Here is a 15,821-nt window from a genome sequence, read left to right as displayed (position 1 = left end):
TATAGGCACAAGTCAAAGGGACAGCTGGCAAAACTGTTCAACATCTTGTGATGTCCTGAAACCAAGTCATTATATGTCTTTTCTACTTGAGAGACGTTAGACATCACAAGATACAGATTGAATTATTTTCTTATGATCAGGAGTAGGCCACATAGAATATACGGATCAATACCGCAAAATCTGTCTAGGTTCTCCCTTGGCTTAAAGCATCTTTTTTGCCATTCAACATGTTTAAATTCATATACAACCAAATGTACTTTTCTTCATAATTTGGGTGTTTCAAATATTAATTTCAAAAACCTAAATTTTAATCTCAACTGTTCTTCCATTGAGATGATTTAGCTACTGGAATTTACTGTGCACACCACGGTTCGAGGTCATGATAATGCAGTAACTACTAGTTAGGCACATAAAGAACTAGAATAGGTGCCGGGGAGATGGCTCGGTTCTGAAAAAAAAAAAAAAAAAAAAACCTAATAGAAAAGGAACAAGAGAAGGCAGGCGTGGGGGAGCCCGCCTGTAATCCCAGCGCTCTGGCGAGGCTGGGGTCAGAGGCTCGCAATTCCCACCTCGGCCTGGCCAAGGGAACGCGAGACCTGTTTCAAAGGGCCTGGCTTCACGTCAACTCAGTGTCACTAAAGGGGACGGACAAGGAAGCAGCAAGACTCCACCCCAGGGATGCACGGCCAGGCGAAGTCCGGTCGCAGCAGCCTTCCGGGCGAGCACAGGCTACAGCCGTTGGGGAGTCACGGCTCTGCGGAGCAGCAGCCCGGCGTTTGGTTTCCACTAACGAGGGTCCCCCGGATGCTGCGGAGGGCTCCTACCGAGGAACGCTGGCTAGGACTCCTGGGCTCTTCAGCAGCCAACTGAGAAGGGCGCCTTGAGGCCATTCGCGCAATGGCACAGAGAAAACTAGGAAACTGCCCAGCAGCGAAAGAGTGTCAGAAAGACGAGCCCTTACACCCGCGCGACTTTAAATCCGGCGTCACACGCTGTCCGCGGACGGCGCATGCGCAGCCCCGAAACTGCGCGTCCGGAGCGCGGCGCAGGGGCCGCTGGGAAGATGGCGGGCGTGGGCCTGTCGGCTGGGCGCTCGTGTGTCTTCTGTGGCCGGGCCGCTGCCTCTCTCGGCCCCCACCATGGCCTCGGCGCGTTCCTAGCACGGAAGCCCCAGCGGGTGCCCTGGCGGCTCCCAGGTCAGTGTGTGGACGTGAGTGGAGTGGGTGCCTTCGCCGCGCTGCGCCCGGCGGCTTTGGCGCCCCATTCGAAACTGCTCTGCGCTTCTGAGTAGTCCGCGTCCGGGCGCGTACAGCGCTGCGGAGGGCTGCGGGAACCTGGCGCAGCCCGGGCGTTCGGAGCCCCGAGCCTCGCTGGCCGAGTACGTTCTGCAGTGTAAGGCGCCCCTGCCTTCTCTGCACGAAAGCCCAGCGCTAGGAAACGTTCAGACGCGATTTCCAGGCATTTGGTTCTTAATTGCTTCTAGGGCTTCACAGGTCGCTGCTCCGAAACGCCTGGACATGCCGGCTCTTGACTTGCGGAGACTTAAAATAGGAGACGTATTTGCAGAAGTATAGCTGCCTTCTGGAAGCCCCGTTGTCTTGATTGATGCTCCCACTCACTGAAAGAACCGTATCACAGTACTCTCCAGAGGAAACCAAAGTTTAGAACCATATACATACATCATAAAACACACACCACATATGTATATTGTTTGTGTGCGGCTTTTATTGATCCATCTTCCTTATCCTTGACGCGCAGTTGGCAGATGCATGGTGCCTGGAATAATAACCTGATTACAGAGACCCTTTGTTTCCAGTGAAAAAACCCTGAATTTATATAATTAGTTTAATTTATATTCAGTTGTAAACAGCCCAAAGAGTGTGTGGTATGTCAGGATATTAGGAGTAAAATATTCTTTCATCTCTTTAGCAAATACGCATTGACTATGCACAGCTAATCCTTAACGGTGTAAAGGCGATTTAGGAATATAATACTAGAATTTGTCTACTTACAGTTCACTGACATTAAAAATCCACAGGGGAAATTTCTGTGTTGGAAGGGACTATTTGGACAAGGATAGAAAGAATTATTTGAGTGCTTAACTGAGGAAATTGGAAATGAACCTTATTGCTAATGCAATATTCTGACCAACATGTCTGACCCCTGATGGCCCTGTTTTTCACCTAACATTTTAAATTTGACATATTTCTCTTTACACTGAAGGTATGTAACAGTTGTGTAAAGGGGATAGATTTAACACTTTCATTTAGTTTTTACAAAATCAGCTGCACAAATCCAGAGTGGGGTAGACATTTACAGCACACATAGAAATGACCGAAAATTTTTCACTAGGCACAAGAACATGGAGGAAGACTCCATATAATACTTAAAATGATTTCTCAGCTAAGAAAAACACTGAAAGAAGTATGCAAACAATGGCTTTGGAGGGAAAAACTGGGATTTAAAAAAAAATGTGCTTTTTAAGTGTAAGTATATTAACTTTATAATAGGAAAAAAATAAAACAATGAAATGGAAGAAATTTGTAAAGTTTATTTGAGTTTTTCTATGCCACAAAAGTGAAGCCAATAAATAAAACACAAAGGGTGCAGAGTCCTATGAGCAATAAAAAAAAAAATGATACTATTATATGTTATTCAAGGTTATTTAGAAAGGAATTGCTGCTTGAAATGACTTCAACTGAAAAGTACAATACCACAGCCCTCATTTCCTGAATGGAGTGGCTGACTGAGAATGAGTGAAGGAAGGTTTGGGGTGAAGGTTTGAAACAATTTCCCAAAGGCTGACCCAGCCCATATCCCCAAAAGTACAGGATGTGAAAGTCCTCAAACAAATAATAAAGAAACCAAAATCTCACAAGAGAGAGTTGAAACTAGTGTAGTTATATCTGAATTTGGATTGATTCTGTTTAAGATGAATGATACAGCAGCAATAGAATAATTTTTGATGAATCACTGTCTTTTGCTTTGAAATTTCTGCCTCATTGTGTGTTTTGGAAGACTAAAGATTGGATCTTGGTTTAAAGTTTAGCAGTCTTGACAAAATTTTAAAACTGAAGACCTTGTGCAGAGATTTGTTCATTTAACATGTACTTTGAGTCTGATTTTATTTTTCCTATGAAATGGAAGTAGTATTTAACATTAACCCAATGAGTTAAGAAAATTTGAAATATATGCTTTTTGAAAAACTAGTTGCAAACTATAATTTATATTGTGTGCTTTGTTTAGTTTGCAGACAAAAGGCATCATTCTCTTTCCTTAGTCGACCAGAACTTCCCAAACTGGCTTATAAGCGGCTTAAAGGCAAAAGTCCAGGAATTATCTTCATCCCTGGCTACATCTCTAACATGAATGGTACAAAAGCATTGGCGATTGAGGAGTTTTGCAAATCTCTAGGGCATGCCTATATAAGGTAGGAACCACATACTTCAGAGAACCTATTGTCATTTAGCCTGGCAATGGAAAACTAATTCTTCTCTCACCAACCTAGCAAATGCCAGCACTTTAATAGATTCATCTATTTTAATGGTCTGTAAACTTTGATTTTGTGATATAGGGTCATTGTAAAAGTAACCTTTAAAGACCTTTCTAAAATGTCTTTATGCCAGATTGATGATACTGGCAGGAAAGTACATCTTAAGGAAACTAGTGGTGGCTAAGTTCTTAAGAGACGATAGTCTGTGTGACAAAAACACTACTTGACTTTCTTGTACTGTCTTGTAATTTTATGTTAGTTGTCTGTTGGAGATATATTTATTTGACCATCTTCTAAAATATGTATTTAGGGCTGTAAGAGTATACATTAAACATGCATGAGACACATAAGGACCTGAATTCAATTCCCACACTCACACAAAATTTGTAAAGTAACGGGAACTTTACAAATAGTTAAAAGTATTGACAGCTGTACTTGATGGTGCGCACCTGTAATCCCAGCACTTGGAGACTAACCCAGGATTGTCACAAGTTTGAGGCCACTTTGAAATGTATGGTGAGTTCAAGCCCAGCTTGAATAATGAACTACATAGGGACATCCTCTCTTAAAACCCCAAAGCAAGAGAAGTATTACAAAATTAGTAACTCACATTTCTGCTGAGTTTTCCTCTTGTACTCCCGTAATCTAATCATGTATGAACATAAATAGAAATACATGTTTAACTCAGTTAATTTTATAGTTTCTGGTTTTTCATACAGTTTTAGTAAAATAATTTGTTCACTTTGTGTTCAGTTTGCCTATAGTGATCATTTAGGGTCATTGCTATCCAATCACCATTTCGTTTTAGATTATTATAAGAGATCTTATCTTCTGTTTACATATTTTCCAATTTCTCAGTTTACTTTTGTGGTGGGTTTCGGTATAAAATTTTCCAGAACAGAATGTGGCTTATTTGAAAGAGCACTGAACTAGAATTTAAGAAGTATGGATTCTAGAATGAACTCTGTCAGTACCTGACCAGGAAAATCAGTTAATAAACTGGACCTGATTTTGTCATCCAAAAAGTGTTGAACCAAGATTTTAATTTTTTTCTAGCAATAACAGCATAAAAATCTGTTCACCTAAATTTTTAGAAAAGTGGTTTCACTAAAGTCATTTAATAGATCTAGAAAACACAGTTATATATAAAACTGAGATACTAGCTGTTGAGTATATCAATAGAAATTATGGTAATTGTGTGGAATTAATCTAAGTCCTATCATGGCAGCAGATTAATTTTATTTCCATATTTAGAGGTTTTAAAATCTCATTTGACTTAACTGTTGTTCCCAAGACTGGAGTATTTTTTGGAAATACTGAGTGTTGTAAATACCAAGCATTATGAAACACAGCTATTTTTTTAAGGTTCTTTCACTTACAGTGGAAAAAATAAAAGTTAGAAATTATACAAGCACACATCTAAATGTGACTGTCAAAAGTGAAGTATATTTAATTACATAAAGTGAGAGTAAAGACCTGGGAAATGAAGTAAATAGCAAAATCCTGAGAACACTGAAAAATGCTGGGTGGGAGATTAGTGCTGTCTATAGAAAGAGACGATCTTGAACAAAATATATCAGAAATACGGTGATGCATTCTTTTTTTGCCCCCAAAAGAATTTGAATTGAAAAGTCATCATTTTAGTAATGCTGAATTTCACTTGAGACTATGACAGTTACAATTTGAATCTACCTGTAAGACTTAATGTAGCAAACCAGATGTGGCTCATGCCTGTAATCCCAGCACTTGGGATTGAGGCTGAGATAGGAGGAAAACCATGAGTTCTATGCCAGCCTGGACTAACCAGGGCGATGCTGTCCCAAACCGCACCAAAAAGATTATGTAGGGTTTTATTTCCTCTTATTAAACTTCATTACCATCTAATCACTAGTAACTATTGATTTTAACTTATTACAAGAAATTTGATCTTCTGTGTCTGTATTTTCAGTTCCTCAGTTTACTTTTTTTAATGACTTTTGTTACAAAACTTACATCTTGATGAGATGACTAGTTTAACATACAAGAAATAGTACATGTGGCCATATTAAAATGATTTATTAATGTCCTGTGTCCACGCCTAAAATGAAATTAAATCAGAGTTCAAGAATATGACATACACTTAAAGCCAATATTCTCAGGATTAGCTCTAATAATATTTTTAATTTGGAACTGTGTCCCTGGAGAATTGAAGCTGCTAGGACAGTGTAGTGTTACTGTTTAGAAATCTTTTTTTGGGGGGGTGGGGGTGGGGAAGGGTCTAGAGGATGTTTAGGGTCTCACTACTAGATTGGACTCAAGTGATCTGCCTGTTTACAGCCTCCCAAATGCTGGGATTACAGGCATGCGCCACCATGCCCAGTGTCAATTGCCATCTCAGCACGCCCTGGGGGTAGGGCCGGCATGGCAGGCCTGAGGATCAAACCTGTGCCTGCTTGCAGGCTCCTTAATCCACTGAGCTGTTTGGCCAGCCTAAAATATGAAAATTTTGGTCATCCTCACTGGTAAGGGTTTTGTTTTGTTTTGTTTTGTTTTGTTTTGTACCATGTATCAAACTCTGGACCTTGTGCTTGCCAGGCACACATTTAAGCAGCTGAGCTATGTGCGTAGCCCCTAGAAATCTTAAAAATGCTGTTTGAATTAGTGGTTTTTGTCTACAGATTAAAGTTTAGTTTGAGTGAACTATATCTCTATTCTTACTTAGAACCTGTTAGCATTGCTAAATGTTTACGAAGGCTTGCCTTTACTTCGCTTTACTGTGGTTTACAGGCACTGAGTTTTTTTACAATGGAAGTTATGGCAGGCCAGTGGTACAGAGCTTCTTGTACCACTAGTGGTGATTGAAGCTTGTAGGAATGTGTTAAAATATTACTTTTTGTAGGATGTAATATTATTGCATACTTGGTAGACTGAACTGTCATGTAAACATAGCTTTTTTTGTTGTTGTTTTTTGGTTTTTTGTTTGTTTGGTTTTTTTTTGTTCCTCAAATGCCTTCAGGGCACTTTTGGCCAGCTGGAGAGGTGTGAGGTTCGAACTCCAGCAACCTGAGGCTGACAGCTTTGTGGAAGCAGCCACTTAAAGGCCTGAGCTAGGGCCAGGCCCCCTGGAATAAGGATTTTTTTGTTGTTGGTGTTGTTCCTCACATGCCTTCAGGGCACGTTTGGCCAGCGGGAGAGTTGTGAGGTTCCGAACTCCAGCCACCTGAGGCTGACAGCTTTGTGGAAGCAGCCACTTAAAGGACTGAGGTAGGCCCAGGCTCCCAAACATAACTTTTTTTAAAGAGAAAAAAATTAGAAAATTTCAAAACAAGGTAATAAGTTAATAGTGGTTATATTGCATATTGTTATTTTCAAAGTACTTGCTTAGATTACAAGATATGGGGAATGTAAAACTGATCAGTGTAAGCACAAACCATTCCTTTCAATGAACTAACAGAAATTAGTAGTATAATTATCTCAGCTATCTTGTGTATATATATATATATATTTTTTTTTTTCCTTCCCCATCCCAGTTCTTTACTTTTAAGCAGTTTCTTTCCCTTTCACAGTGTCTGTTGTGTATTTTAGATCTTATTTTACTCTTTCAGTCTCATACTAGGGAGACAGTGCAATGTTAACACATGTGGGTCTGATTTATTTCACTTATGAATATGGTCTCCTCAAATTTACCCTTCTTTATAATTGAGTAGTACTCCATTGCATAAAATACCATCCCTCAGTTGATTTGCATTTGTGTTGTTTTCAGAATTTAGCTATGACAAATGGCACTACTTTAAACATTGGTGTACTTATATTACTGTTGTATGATGTTTTTAATTCTGGGAAAATACCCAGAAGGTGGAAACAGCTGTGCCAAATGGGACCTCAAATCCTATTTTTTGAGAAATATCCACACTGATTTCCACAATGGTTGTACCAGTCTACACTCCCAGCAATGGAGGATAAGGGTTCCCTTTTCCCCACAATCCAGTCAGGTTTGTTATTTGTTGATTTCATCCTGATAGCCGTTCTTTCTGGAGTGAAAAGAAACTATAAGTATGTTTCATCCTTACTTTATATTTGAAAGGTAGTTGGAAATGAAACTACATGTAACAGTATCCACATACTGTCAAACAGTTGATATTTTTCCCCTCTCTTCTCCTCTGTCTATCCTCTAGGTACCCTTAATTGAGAAAGAAATAATAACTGATTTAGACTACAGCAGCAACCTTATTCACATTTCTCTAGAATCCAGCATCAGATTTAAGTTTGTCCTCAAACTTAAAGACAATTTTAATTTCATTTTCCTTTATCACTTCGGAAATGTGTTTATACTGTGTATCACGTACCCTTTTATATAATCTAAAAGTACTAGGATTCATTCATTTTCACTGGATTTTAAGAATAAGAAAAATATGAAGGCCTGATACTTGAGTAATTTTTTATTTTAATCTTTTAATATGTTACATTGATACTGTTATCCTCAAGGTGGGGTTTTCATACCTAACCACTATGAGCAGTGCAGAAGCAGTAAAAAATGATGTATTTGCCCTCCAAGATCTCACTATCTCACAAGAATGAACTCTTCCTCTCCCTTTTACTTTTCTTCTCTTTCTCTCCCTCCTCCCTCCCTCCCTCTTAGAGAGTAGGATATAATAGATTGCCTATGACTGACAGTTCTATGGAAGTTTCATAAGGGAAGGATATTTTCAACTGATTACATCTACAAAAAGTAATACTTTAACACATTCCTGCAAGCTTGAATCAATGTTTCTTTGGACATTCTGAAAGAATACTTTAGTGAAAAGATGATGGAGAAAGTATAGCAGGTGGCGAGCAAATTAATCAACTGGCTAACATAGTACTATAGTTTCCCTTGATAAGTGATGAGAGATGAGTCCGAGATGAGCAGAATATTCTTAAGCAGTAGGCAAAAACACTTGCAGGGAGCCATTGAGGGTAAAGCTAAAACATAATTGTCAAGAAAAAAACCCAACAGGTACAAAGTAGATTCATTAGGAGACAGGCAGACACAGACTACTGTGATAATCTGCATTTAAGATCACAAGGACCTGCGACAAGAGCCTGCACTCATCAAAGTGGAGATAAAGGGATAAATTGCGGAGAATGAGTGAGGATCATATAGGGCAGGCAGTCTTGTGTTTTGGGAAAGCAAACATGTAGAAATGGTCTGCCCTCGATGACCTGGTAGTCTAGTCAATGGGACACATGAAAAATGTTCATTTTATACAAAGTGGAGTGCCTGGTACTAAATGGGAAAAGTATGCCAAAGGAGCTGACATGACTTAAAGAATGACTTGGAGTTTCATTCAGAGGGAGGAATTTCTTGGCAATGGAACACCATGCAGGGGCTCAAAGTTCTGAAAGGGTTCTCTGAAAATTAGGAGCAGTTCAATATGACTAGGGTTTGGGTAGCCTGGGCATCAGATGATTCTTTATGATTTATTGAGTTGAGACCTTGAGGGAGAGGTGGAAGTCACAAGCCAAGTAGTGTTTGTATTACCTGGATGCCTCAGAAGTTGGAAGGGGAACTGGACAGGTTCATGGTGGTGGCTTTGGTTCTGGTCTCCTTCCTGCCCTTCATGTAACACTTAGCACTTGCAAGGTACTGATGCAGGCCCTAGAGTTTCCATTCCAGGACAAGAGGCAGGCCACAAATAACTATATTCCATGTCAAGTATAATAAGTGCTAGGAAGAAAATAAAATAAGGACATGGAGAATGATAAGAGAAGCACAGATTTACTGATTGAATGGTCGAGAAGTCTTATGAGAATGTCATGTTTGAGCCCAAGTCCCAAATGGTTAGGGGCCAAAGTGTGATGAGGACATTAGATTTTATAAATATAAAAAGCTGTTGCAGGGTTTCTACAAAACCCATTTGGTTTACAACGGTCCCTAAGACTATAGTGGGGACTAGACTGAGAGTGAAAGAGTAAAATGTGGATTGAAGAGCTGTATTAGGAGGTTTACATTAGTTTAGTCAGAAGATAGGAAGGACTTGGACTGGACTTGTAGCAGGGTAGCAGGTAGAAAGGTGATTAAATGGCTGAGACGTGATGACCAAGCCAATAGGACTTGCAGAAATACACATTGAGTGATGTTTACTGTATTCTAAGTCTTATAATAGCATTATAATAGCTCTTAAAGAAGCAAATACATAGGTATATAACATTTAGATATAAATATATATTTTTCCCTTTTTCCAGATTTGATTACTCAGGAGTTGGAAACTCAGAGGGTAACTTAGAAGAGTGCACAGTGGGGAAATGGAGAAAAGATATTCTTTCTATAATTGATGATATAGCAGAAGGACCACAGGTGACTTTTTGTTACATTTGATTATAATTATTAACTCTAACCTTATATTGAAGGTATCGTAGATAGGAAAATTCATTTCATGTTTTAAATGTTTAGCAACTTTGATAATTTTTCTTTAAAATTTTTCTGTGACTTTCACTGTCATAAAAGTAGCAATTCACTCTATAAATTCTATTCTCATCATTTGTAGTATAGAACTAACAGTTTAACAGATGTTAATTGCGTTCAGTGCCAAATATTAGAAGTACGGGGACTATATAACAAAAAAAGTATTTACATTTCTGTTAAAATGTCTCATTCTTCTTGTAGAAAAGAAAAAGATTCCAGTTTAAAGCCATATATATTGTCATTTTTAGATACTGGTTGGATCTAGCCTTGGTGGGTGGCTTATGCTTCATGCTGCAATTGCGCGACCAGAAAAGGTCATGGCTCTTGTTGGTATAGCTACAGCTGCAGATGCGCTGGTAACACAGTTTAATCAGCTTCCTGTTGAGGTAAGTCACAAGTCCCTTTACCAAGGTCTGTGTATATGACCTGTCTTCCGCCTACTCCATCTTCGAACATTTATGTATCATTTGCCCTTTGACTTACTACACTAACCTGTCTTTATCTCACTTGCCTTTTGTACACAGTCTCTTTGCCATGTGTAATGAGTTAGCCTTTCAGATTGCCTTTCAAATCATTGTGCTAAATTTTTAAATCATTTTACGTGATCACACTGTACAATTTCTTTTTAATCACATCGGTGTATTTGAATCATATATCATGATCTCTTTGTGTCTCTTATTCTTACTTTGTGGTATCTGGGCGATAGTGCTTGTTCTTATGAGCATGTTAGACTGGACTAATACACTGTAGAACGTTTAGCCTGAAAGTAGACATGGTCCTGTCCGCACGCCTTTACTTGTCAATCAGTGTTAGGACATTGGAGGTACAATTGCCCATTTGTGGCTTAGCTGCTTAGTTGCTGTTACTGAATCTTCATCGTAAAGGAAGAAAATGTATATTTCAGTATTAACATGCTGCTTACCAAATCATGATAGAAATGAGACTTTTAAAATAATTGGGAAGATAATTAGTTTATTATACATGTTTAAGCACTTTAGTTGTCTACAAAGATGAGGAAATAATGAGTGATAGCTTTTATTTTCTATCTTTTTTTTCTTTTGTTTTCTAATCAGTTGAATTCTCCTTGAGTTTTTTTCCTTCCCCTAGGAATCTAAATTTGACCTGTGAGCCAGGCATAGTGTGGTGGCCCACACCTTAAGCCCAGCAGTCAGGAGGCTGAGGCAGGAGGATTACCCCAAGTTTGAGGCCAGCCTGAGCTGCAATGTGGGTTCAAGGCCAGCCTGAACTACATAGCAAGACCCTCTTACAACCTCCCCCCCCCAATTAAATACATTTCACTGATGGAACTAAGTGAGTGGCTGACCCAAGATACAGAAATTAAAAAAAGAAAAACAGTCTAAATTCAGGTGTGCCTGTAATCCCAGCACTCTGGGAGGCTGTTGCTGGAAGATGCAAGTTGGAGCCCAGCATGCAAGAGTTAGTGAGAGACTCTGTCTCAGAATTTTTTAAAAAAATACTGGGGACATAGCTCAGTGCAAAGGCACTGGGCTCAGTTGTCGGCACCACAAAACAATACGAGCAATGGGCTGGGGAGTTGGCTCAGTGGAATAAGCGCTTCCCTGGCAAGCGCAAGGGCCTGAGTTCAATCCCTGGTTCCGCAAAAAAAAAAAAAAAAAAAAAAAACCACAATAAGAGCGAAAAACCATTTAGAGCACTGGTTCACGAAGTGTGTTCCCAGGCCAGCAGACGGGCATCGCCTCAGAACTTGTAAGCCATGCTGATCATTGAGCTTTATTCTCAAGTAGAAATGGTGAGTATGTGCCCAGCAGTGTATGTTTTAACAAGTTCCCCAGGTAGAGTCTGAGAGTCAGTAACAGAGATTTCAAGATGTGAACAAAAGAGAAAGAAGAAACTTGTACCATTGAGCAAAGTCATTGACTTTTGTCTCAAGTTCAGCTTTGAAGCCTGGGCCATACATCATTTATAAATTTATTCACGGTTTATCTTGATTTTCTTCTTCTTTTTTTGGCAGAACCAGGGATTGAATTCAGGCCCCTGCGCTTATTCCACTGAGCCATCTCCCTGGCCCAGTCTTGATTTTCTTAGCTCCTTAAGAAAACATCAGTAGTCAGAGTCCTCATTATTTCCCCTCAGTGCTAAAATTCCGAAGCTGATCTACCTTGCACTTATTTATAATTTCTGAAATTTTTTTCACTTTCTTTTTTCTCATACCTAGTTGCTTAATCCTCTTGCTTTTAACATCATTTCCTTTTCCTGCATTGAAACCTAGACCTTTGCTCCATCTTGTTTCAAAAATGCCGTGCTTCTTATAGTTGGGAGTCACTCAAGGATATGCCACATTGAAAGGGAGTTTATTCCTTTTTTGTTGTTATTGGTAAAGAACAAGATCTGTGTATTTGCATGTGTATATCTGCATCACTGTGAGAGAGAGAGGTAGCTCCATATGGCATATAATTGTTAAATTTAAATGAGGTAAAAGCAGCTGTTAGCAGAAGCACGGTCAGCCCTCGTTAACCCGGGAGCAGAAGCCTGGCTTTATGAAGAGCAGGGACACTGGGACCACTGCCTCTTTTACACACTGTCAGCAAGTTCTGAAGATTTTGATCTTTATATATGAATTATGAGTGGAGGATTTTGCCATCTCCTGTAACTTGGGACTATGACGCACAGCCTTTGTCACTGGGTGCCTTGGAGCTTGACCTCCTCTTACCTGGTTCCAATCAGTATCTTCTTTGTATACCAGAAACAGGGTTGATGGTGGCTTGAACTCTTAAGCCTCTGAAAACCACATTGCCTTAATGCACTCCCCTCTTATCTAGAGCTATCTGTACACTGTCTTTGGATAATGCTGCTTTTGTTCTCAAATTTCGTTTTTGAGATGATAAGACATAAAACATTTTATGAAGTTAGCATGGTTCTTCAGGTGAACCATACTCATTCTATTCAGTGGTAGACAATAAAGTTAGGATTTAGGTATGATTAAAATGAAATTATTATTAATTCAGTGCCTCAGTAATTTGCTAACTTCTATGTCAGCTAATTATCAATGGAACTAAGTTAAAAATATGCTTCAGTTAAATTGCCAAAGTGTGTCTGTGTGTATAGAACATTTTGTTTTTAAATTCTGATTTTTTATTTTTACATTTGCAGTAAATTTTTAAACATGCAAAAATCATAGAATCTTTATTAAATCTTATATATTTTCAAATATGTTGAATATAGCTTTTCTTTTGTTATATTTTCCTTTTCGGTAAGATGTCCACCTGCTTTTCTAATGAAAAATGCCCTTTATATCATATAATTTCAAGAGCTTTGTACCTACACACAGCTTGATATTTCAAATTCTGATAATTTTCTCTAAGAATTTATGATATGCAAATTAACATTTGTACTGAAAAATGTTTAGTATAACATTGAATTTGAATTGTTTTGTAGCCTTTGCAACATTTTATAAAAATTTTTAAAACCCAAAAATACATACACTACATTAAAAAATACAGAAAATTGTATATGAATGTGTAACAGACCATATATTTTACATCATTCATATATAAAAATTAAACATCTTGAAAAATACAGAAGGAAGTAAGCCAGAATATTAAGGATCATGATAACCATAAGGTAGTATTGTAAATGATTTTTCTAAACTTTTTTGGATTTTGTGTGAGAATGTTACAGAGTATTTTCTAGAGAAAAATTCCAAGTTTTAATTAGAAAAATTAAGACGAATAAATTTTCTAAGAAATAGTAATTAGTAGGGGGCCAGAGAGATGGCTCAGTGGAATAAGCACTTCCTTGGCAAGTGCAAGGGCCTGAGTTCAATCCCTGGTTCTGAAAAAAAAGAAAAAAATAGTAATTAGCTGGGTGTGGTGGCACAAGGTCTTCATCCTAGTTCTTGGGAGACTGAGCCAGGGGGTTTACTGAGTTCAACTGGCCAGCCTGAACCATATAACCAGATCCTATCTCAGAAAACAAAACAAGGTAAATGAATTATTACAGGATCGTAGGATATATAACATTTCATTTTAAGAAATAAATGGAGAAAAGATACTTTTCAGTTTCTGGGAAGTATTTGGAATGCTTCTTTGTTATCAAAAACAAAATAACAATAATTTCTTTTTCTGTTCTTAGGACCCTGCAAGGTAAAATCTTGGTCTAAAATGGTGCAAATATGGGTCTCACTTTTCATTCACAAATCATTGTCTCACTTTGCCTTTTTAGTTCTGTGCTTGCCTCTTCCTCTTAGATACTTCTGGCCCATTTTAGGTATTTCTGATAGATATTTCAGTTTTATGATTTTAAAATCTATTTCCAGCTTTTTTTTTTTTGGTGGAACCAGGGATTGAACTCAGGCCTTTGCGCTTGCCAGGCAAGCACTTATTCTACTGAGCCATCTCCCCAACCCCAGTGATTTTAAAAGACTTTTATTCTAGGATTTAATTTGATATAAATATGGATGTTTGTGGACTCATTTTCTTACATTATTGTACTTTTCTCCCTGTTTCTCTTTTCAGTTGTGCTAAAACAACACTTTTTTAAGAACCTATATGGTAAAGTCAGACAAGTCAAAGTTTGATTCCTAGCCATAACCATTTCTAGCTTTTAACTTTGAAGATGACATTTAACTTCTCAAAACTGTATATCATATTTTATGAAAAGAGGGTACTAGCAGAAATCTTGCTGGGATTTTGCGAGATAAAGATGTGTAAGGTACCTGTCACAGCACCTTGCACGTGGTGTATAATCTTTGATGTTTATCATCGTATTTTTTAGCGTGTCTTCTTATTTAAGGGCTACTTTTTTGAAGCTGTTCAAAATTATTGCCTGTGTTAATGTGCACACATACTTCTGTTGTCCTCATTTTTCCTCTCTAGGTAAAAAAAGAAGTAGAGATAAAAGGCACGTGGTCTCTGCCATCCAAATACCACGCAGACGGGTTCTACCGTGTTCAGTACAGTTTCATCAAGGAAGCCGAGCACCACTGCTTGTTGCACAGCCCCATTCCTGTGCGCTGCCCCGTCCGCCTGCTGCACGGCCTGAAGGATGACATTGTACCGTGGCAAACGTCCATGCAGGTGGCTGACCGCGTACTCAGCACGGATGTGGATGTCATCCTGCGAAAAGAGAGCGATCACCGAATGAAGGAAAAGGCTGACATACAGCTGCTTACTTACACTATTGATGACTTGATTGACAAGCTTTCAACTATAGTTAACTAGAATCATATTTATAATTGGTATGTAAACTGATATATCCAGAAGATTGAAAGAGTAATAGCAAATCAAAGATCCTGGCACTTTAGATTTTTTCCTCTTACCTCTGTAAATATCAAATAAGTATTTATTCAATGATGTTTTGTTACAAATAACATGAACTGTGGCAAAAGTACTGGCTGTTGTTTAGACAGTTCTCTCCTTCCTACAATCTTTGAATTTTTTTCCACTAAAATAATTCCTATTTTTTTTATCAAAGAGATGTTTACATTTCTTATGAGTATGTTAGCTGGGCCACTTCTTATGTTCCTATCTACTTAGAATTATTAATAAAGCTTAAATACTTTAGGTTTTGTTTCCATTATATATGGAAATTTGTAAAGTAACTTCTCACTTTATAATGCTAAAAAATACAAGAAAATGTTTATTGAAATAAGTTGAAATGATTGGAGAAATATTGGAAGTATAATAAAAATTGAAGAATGTTATATTTAATCTCTTGTTTTTTTCTAAAGGCTCGCAACTGTGTACAGTGCAACAAGGAGATATTTCTAAATTTTTACTTATATGCCGTAATTAAATGGGAAATTCATCTCACTGATGTAGCATTTCTATGTAATGATTGATGAAACTAAGGAGAAAATTGATCTTTCTACATGAATGCGTGCTTGCAGAAATACCTTTTGTCAGGAAGAGATGTGAGTGTAAT

General features: G+C 38.2%; 1 protein-coding gene across 1 annotated transcript; it reads left to right on the top strand.

Annotated features, from left to right (window-relative positions):
* Nucleotides 1-894: 894 nt before the first annotated feature.
* On the top strand, nucleotides 895-15,460 carry Abhd10 (abhydrolase domain containing 10). Its single transcript, XM_004624881.2, has 5 exons — nucleotides 895-1,196; nucleotides 3,247-3,430; nucleotides 9,698-9,809; nucleotides 10,166-10,303; nucleotides 14,774-15,460. Exons 1-5 carry the CDS (start codon nucleotides 1,010-1,012, stop codon nucleotides 15,116-15,118), a joined length of 966 nt encoding a protein of 321 aa, XP_004624938.1. The 5' UTR covers nucleotides 895-1,009; the 3' UTR covers nucleotides 15,119-15,460.
* The last annotated feature ends 361 nt before the right edge of the window (nucleotides 15,461-15,821 follow it).

The sequence above is a fragment of the Octodon degus genome, unplaced genomic scaffold (assembly GCF_000260255.1).
Source record: "Octodon degus isolate 3935 unplaced genomic scaffold, OctDeg1.0 scaffold00007, whole genome shotgun sequence".
NCBI classification, from domain to species: domain Eukaryota; kingdom Metazoa; phylum Chordata; class Mammalia; order Rodentia; family Octodontidae; genus Octodon; species Octodon degus.
The sequence above is the reverse complement of the archived record's forward strand: the minus strand, read 5'-3'. Positions and strand labels throughout refer to the sequence as shown.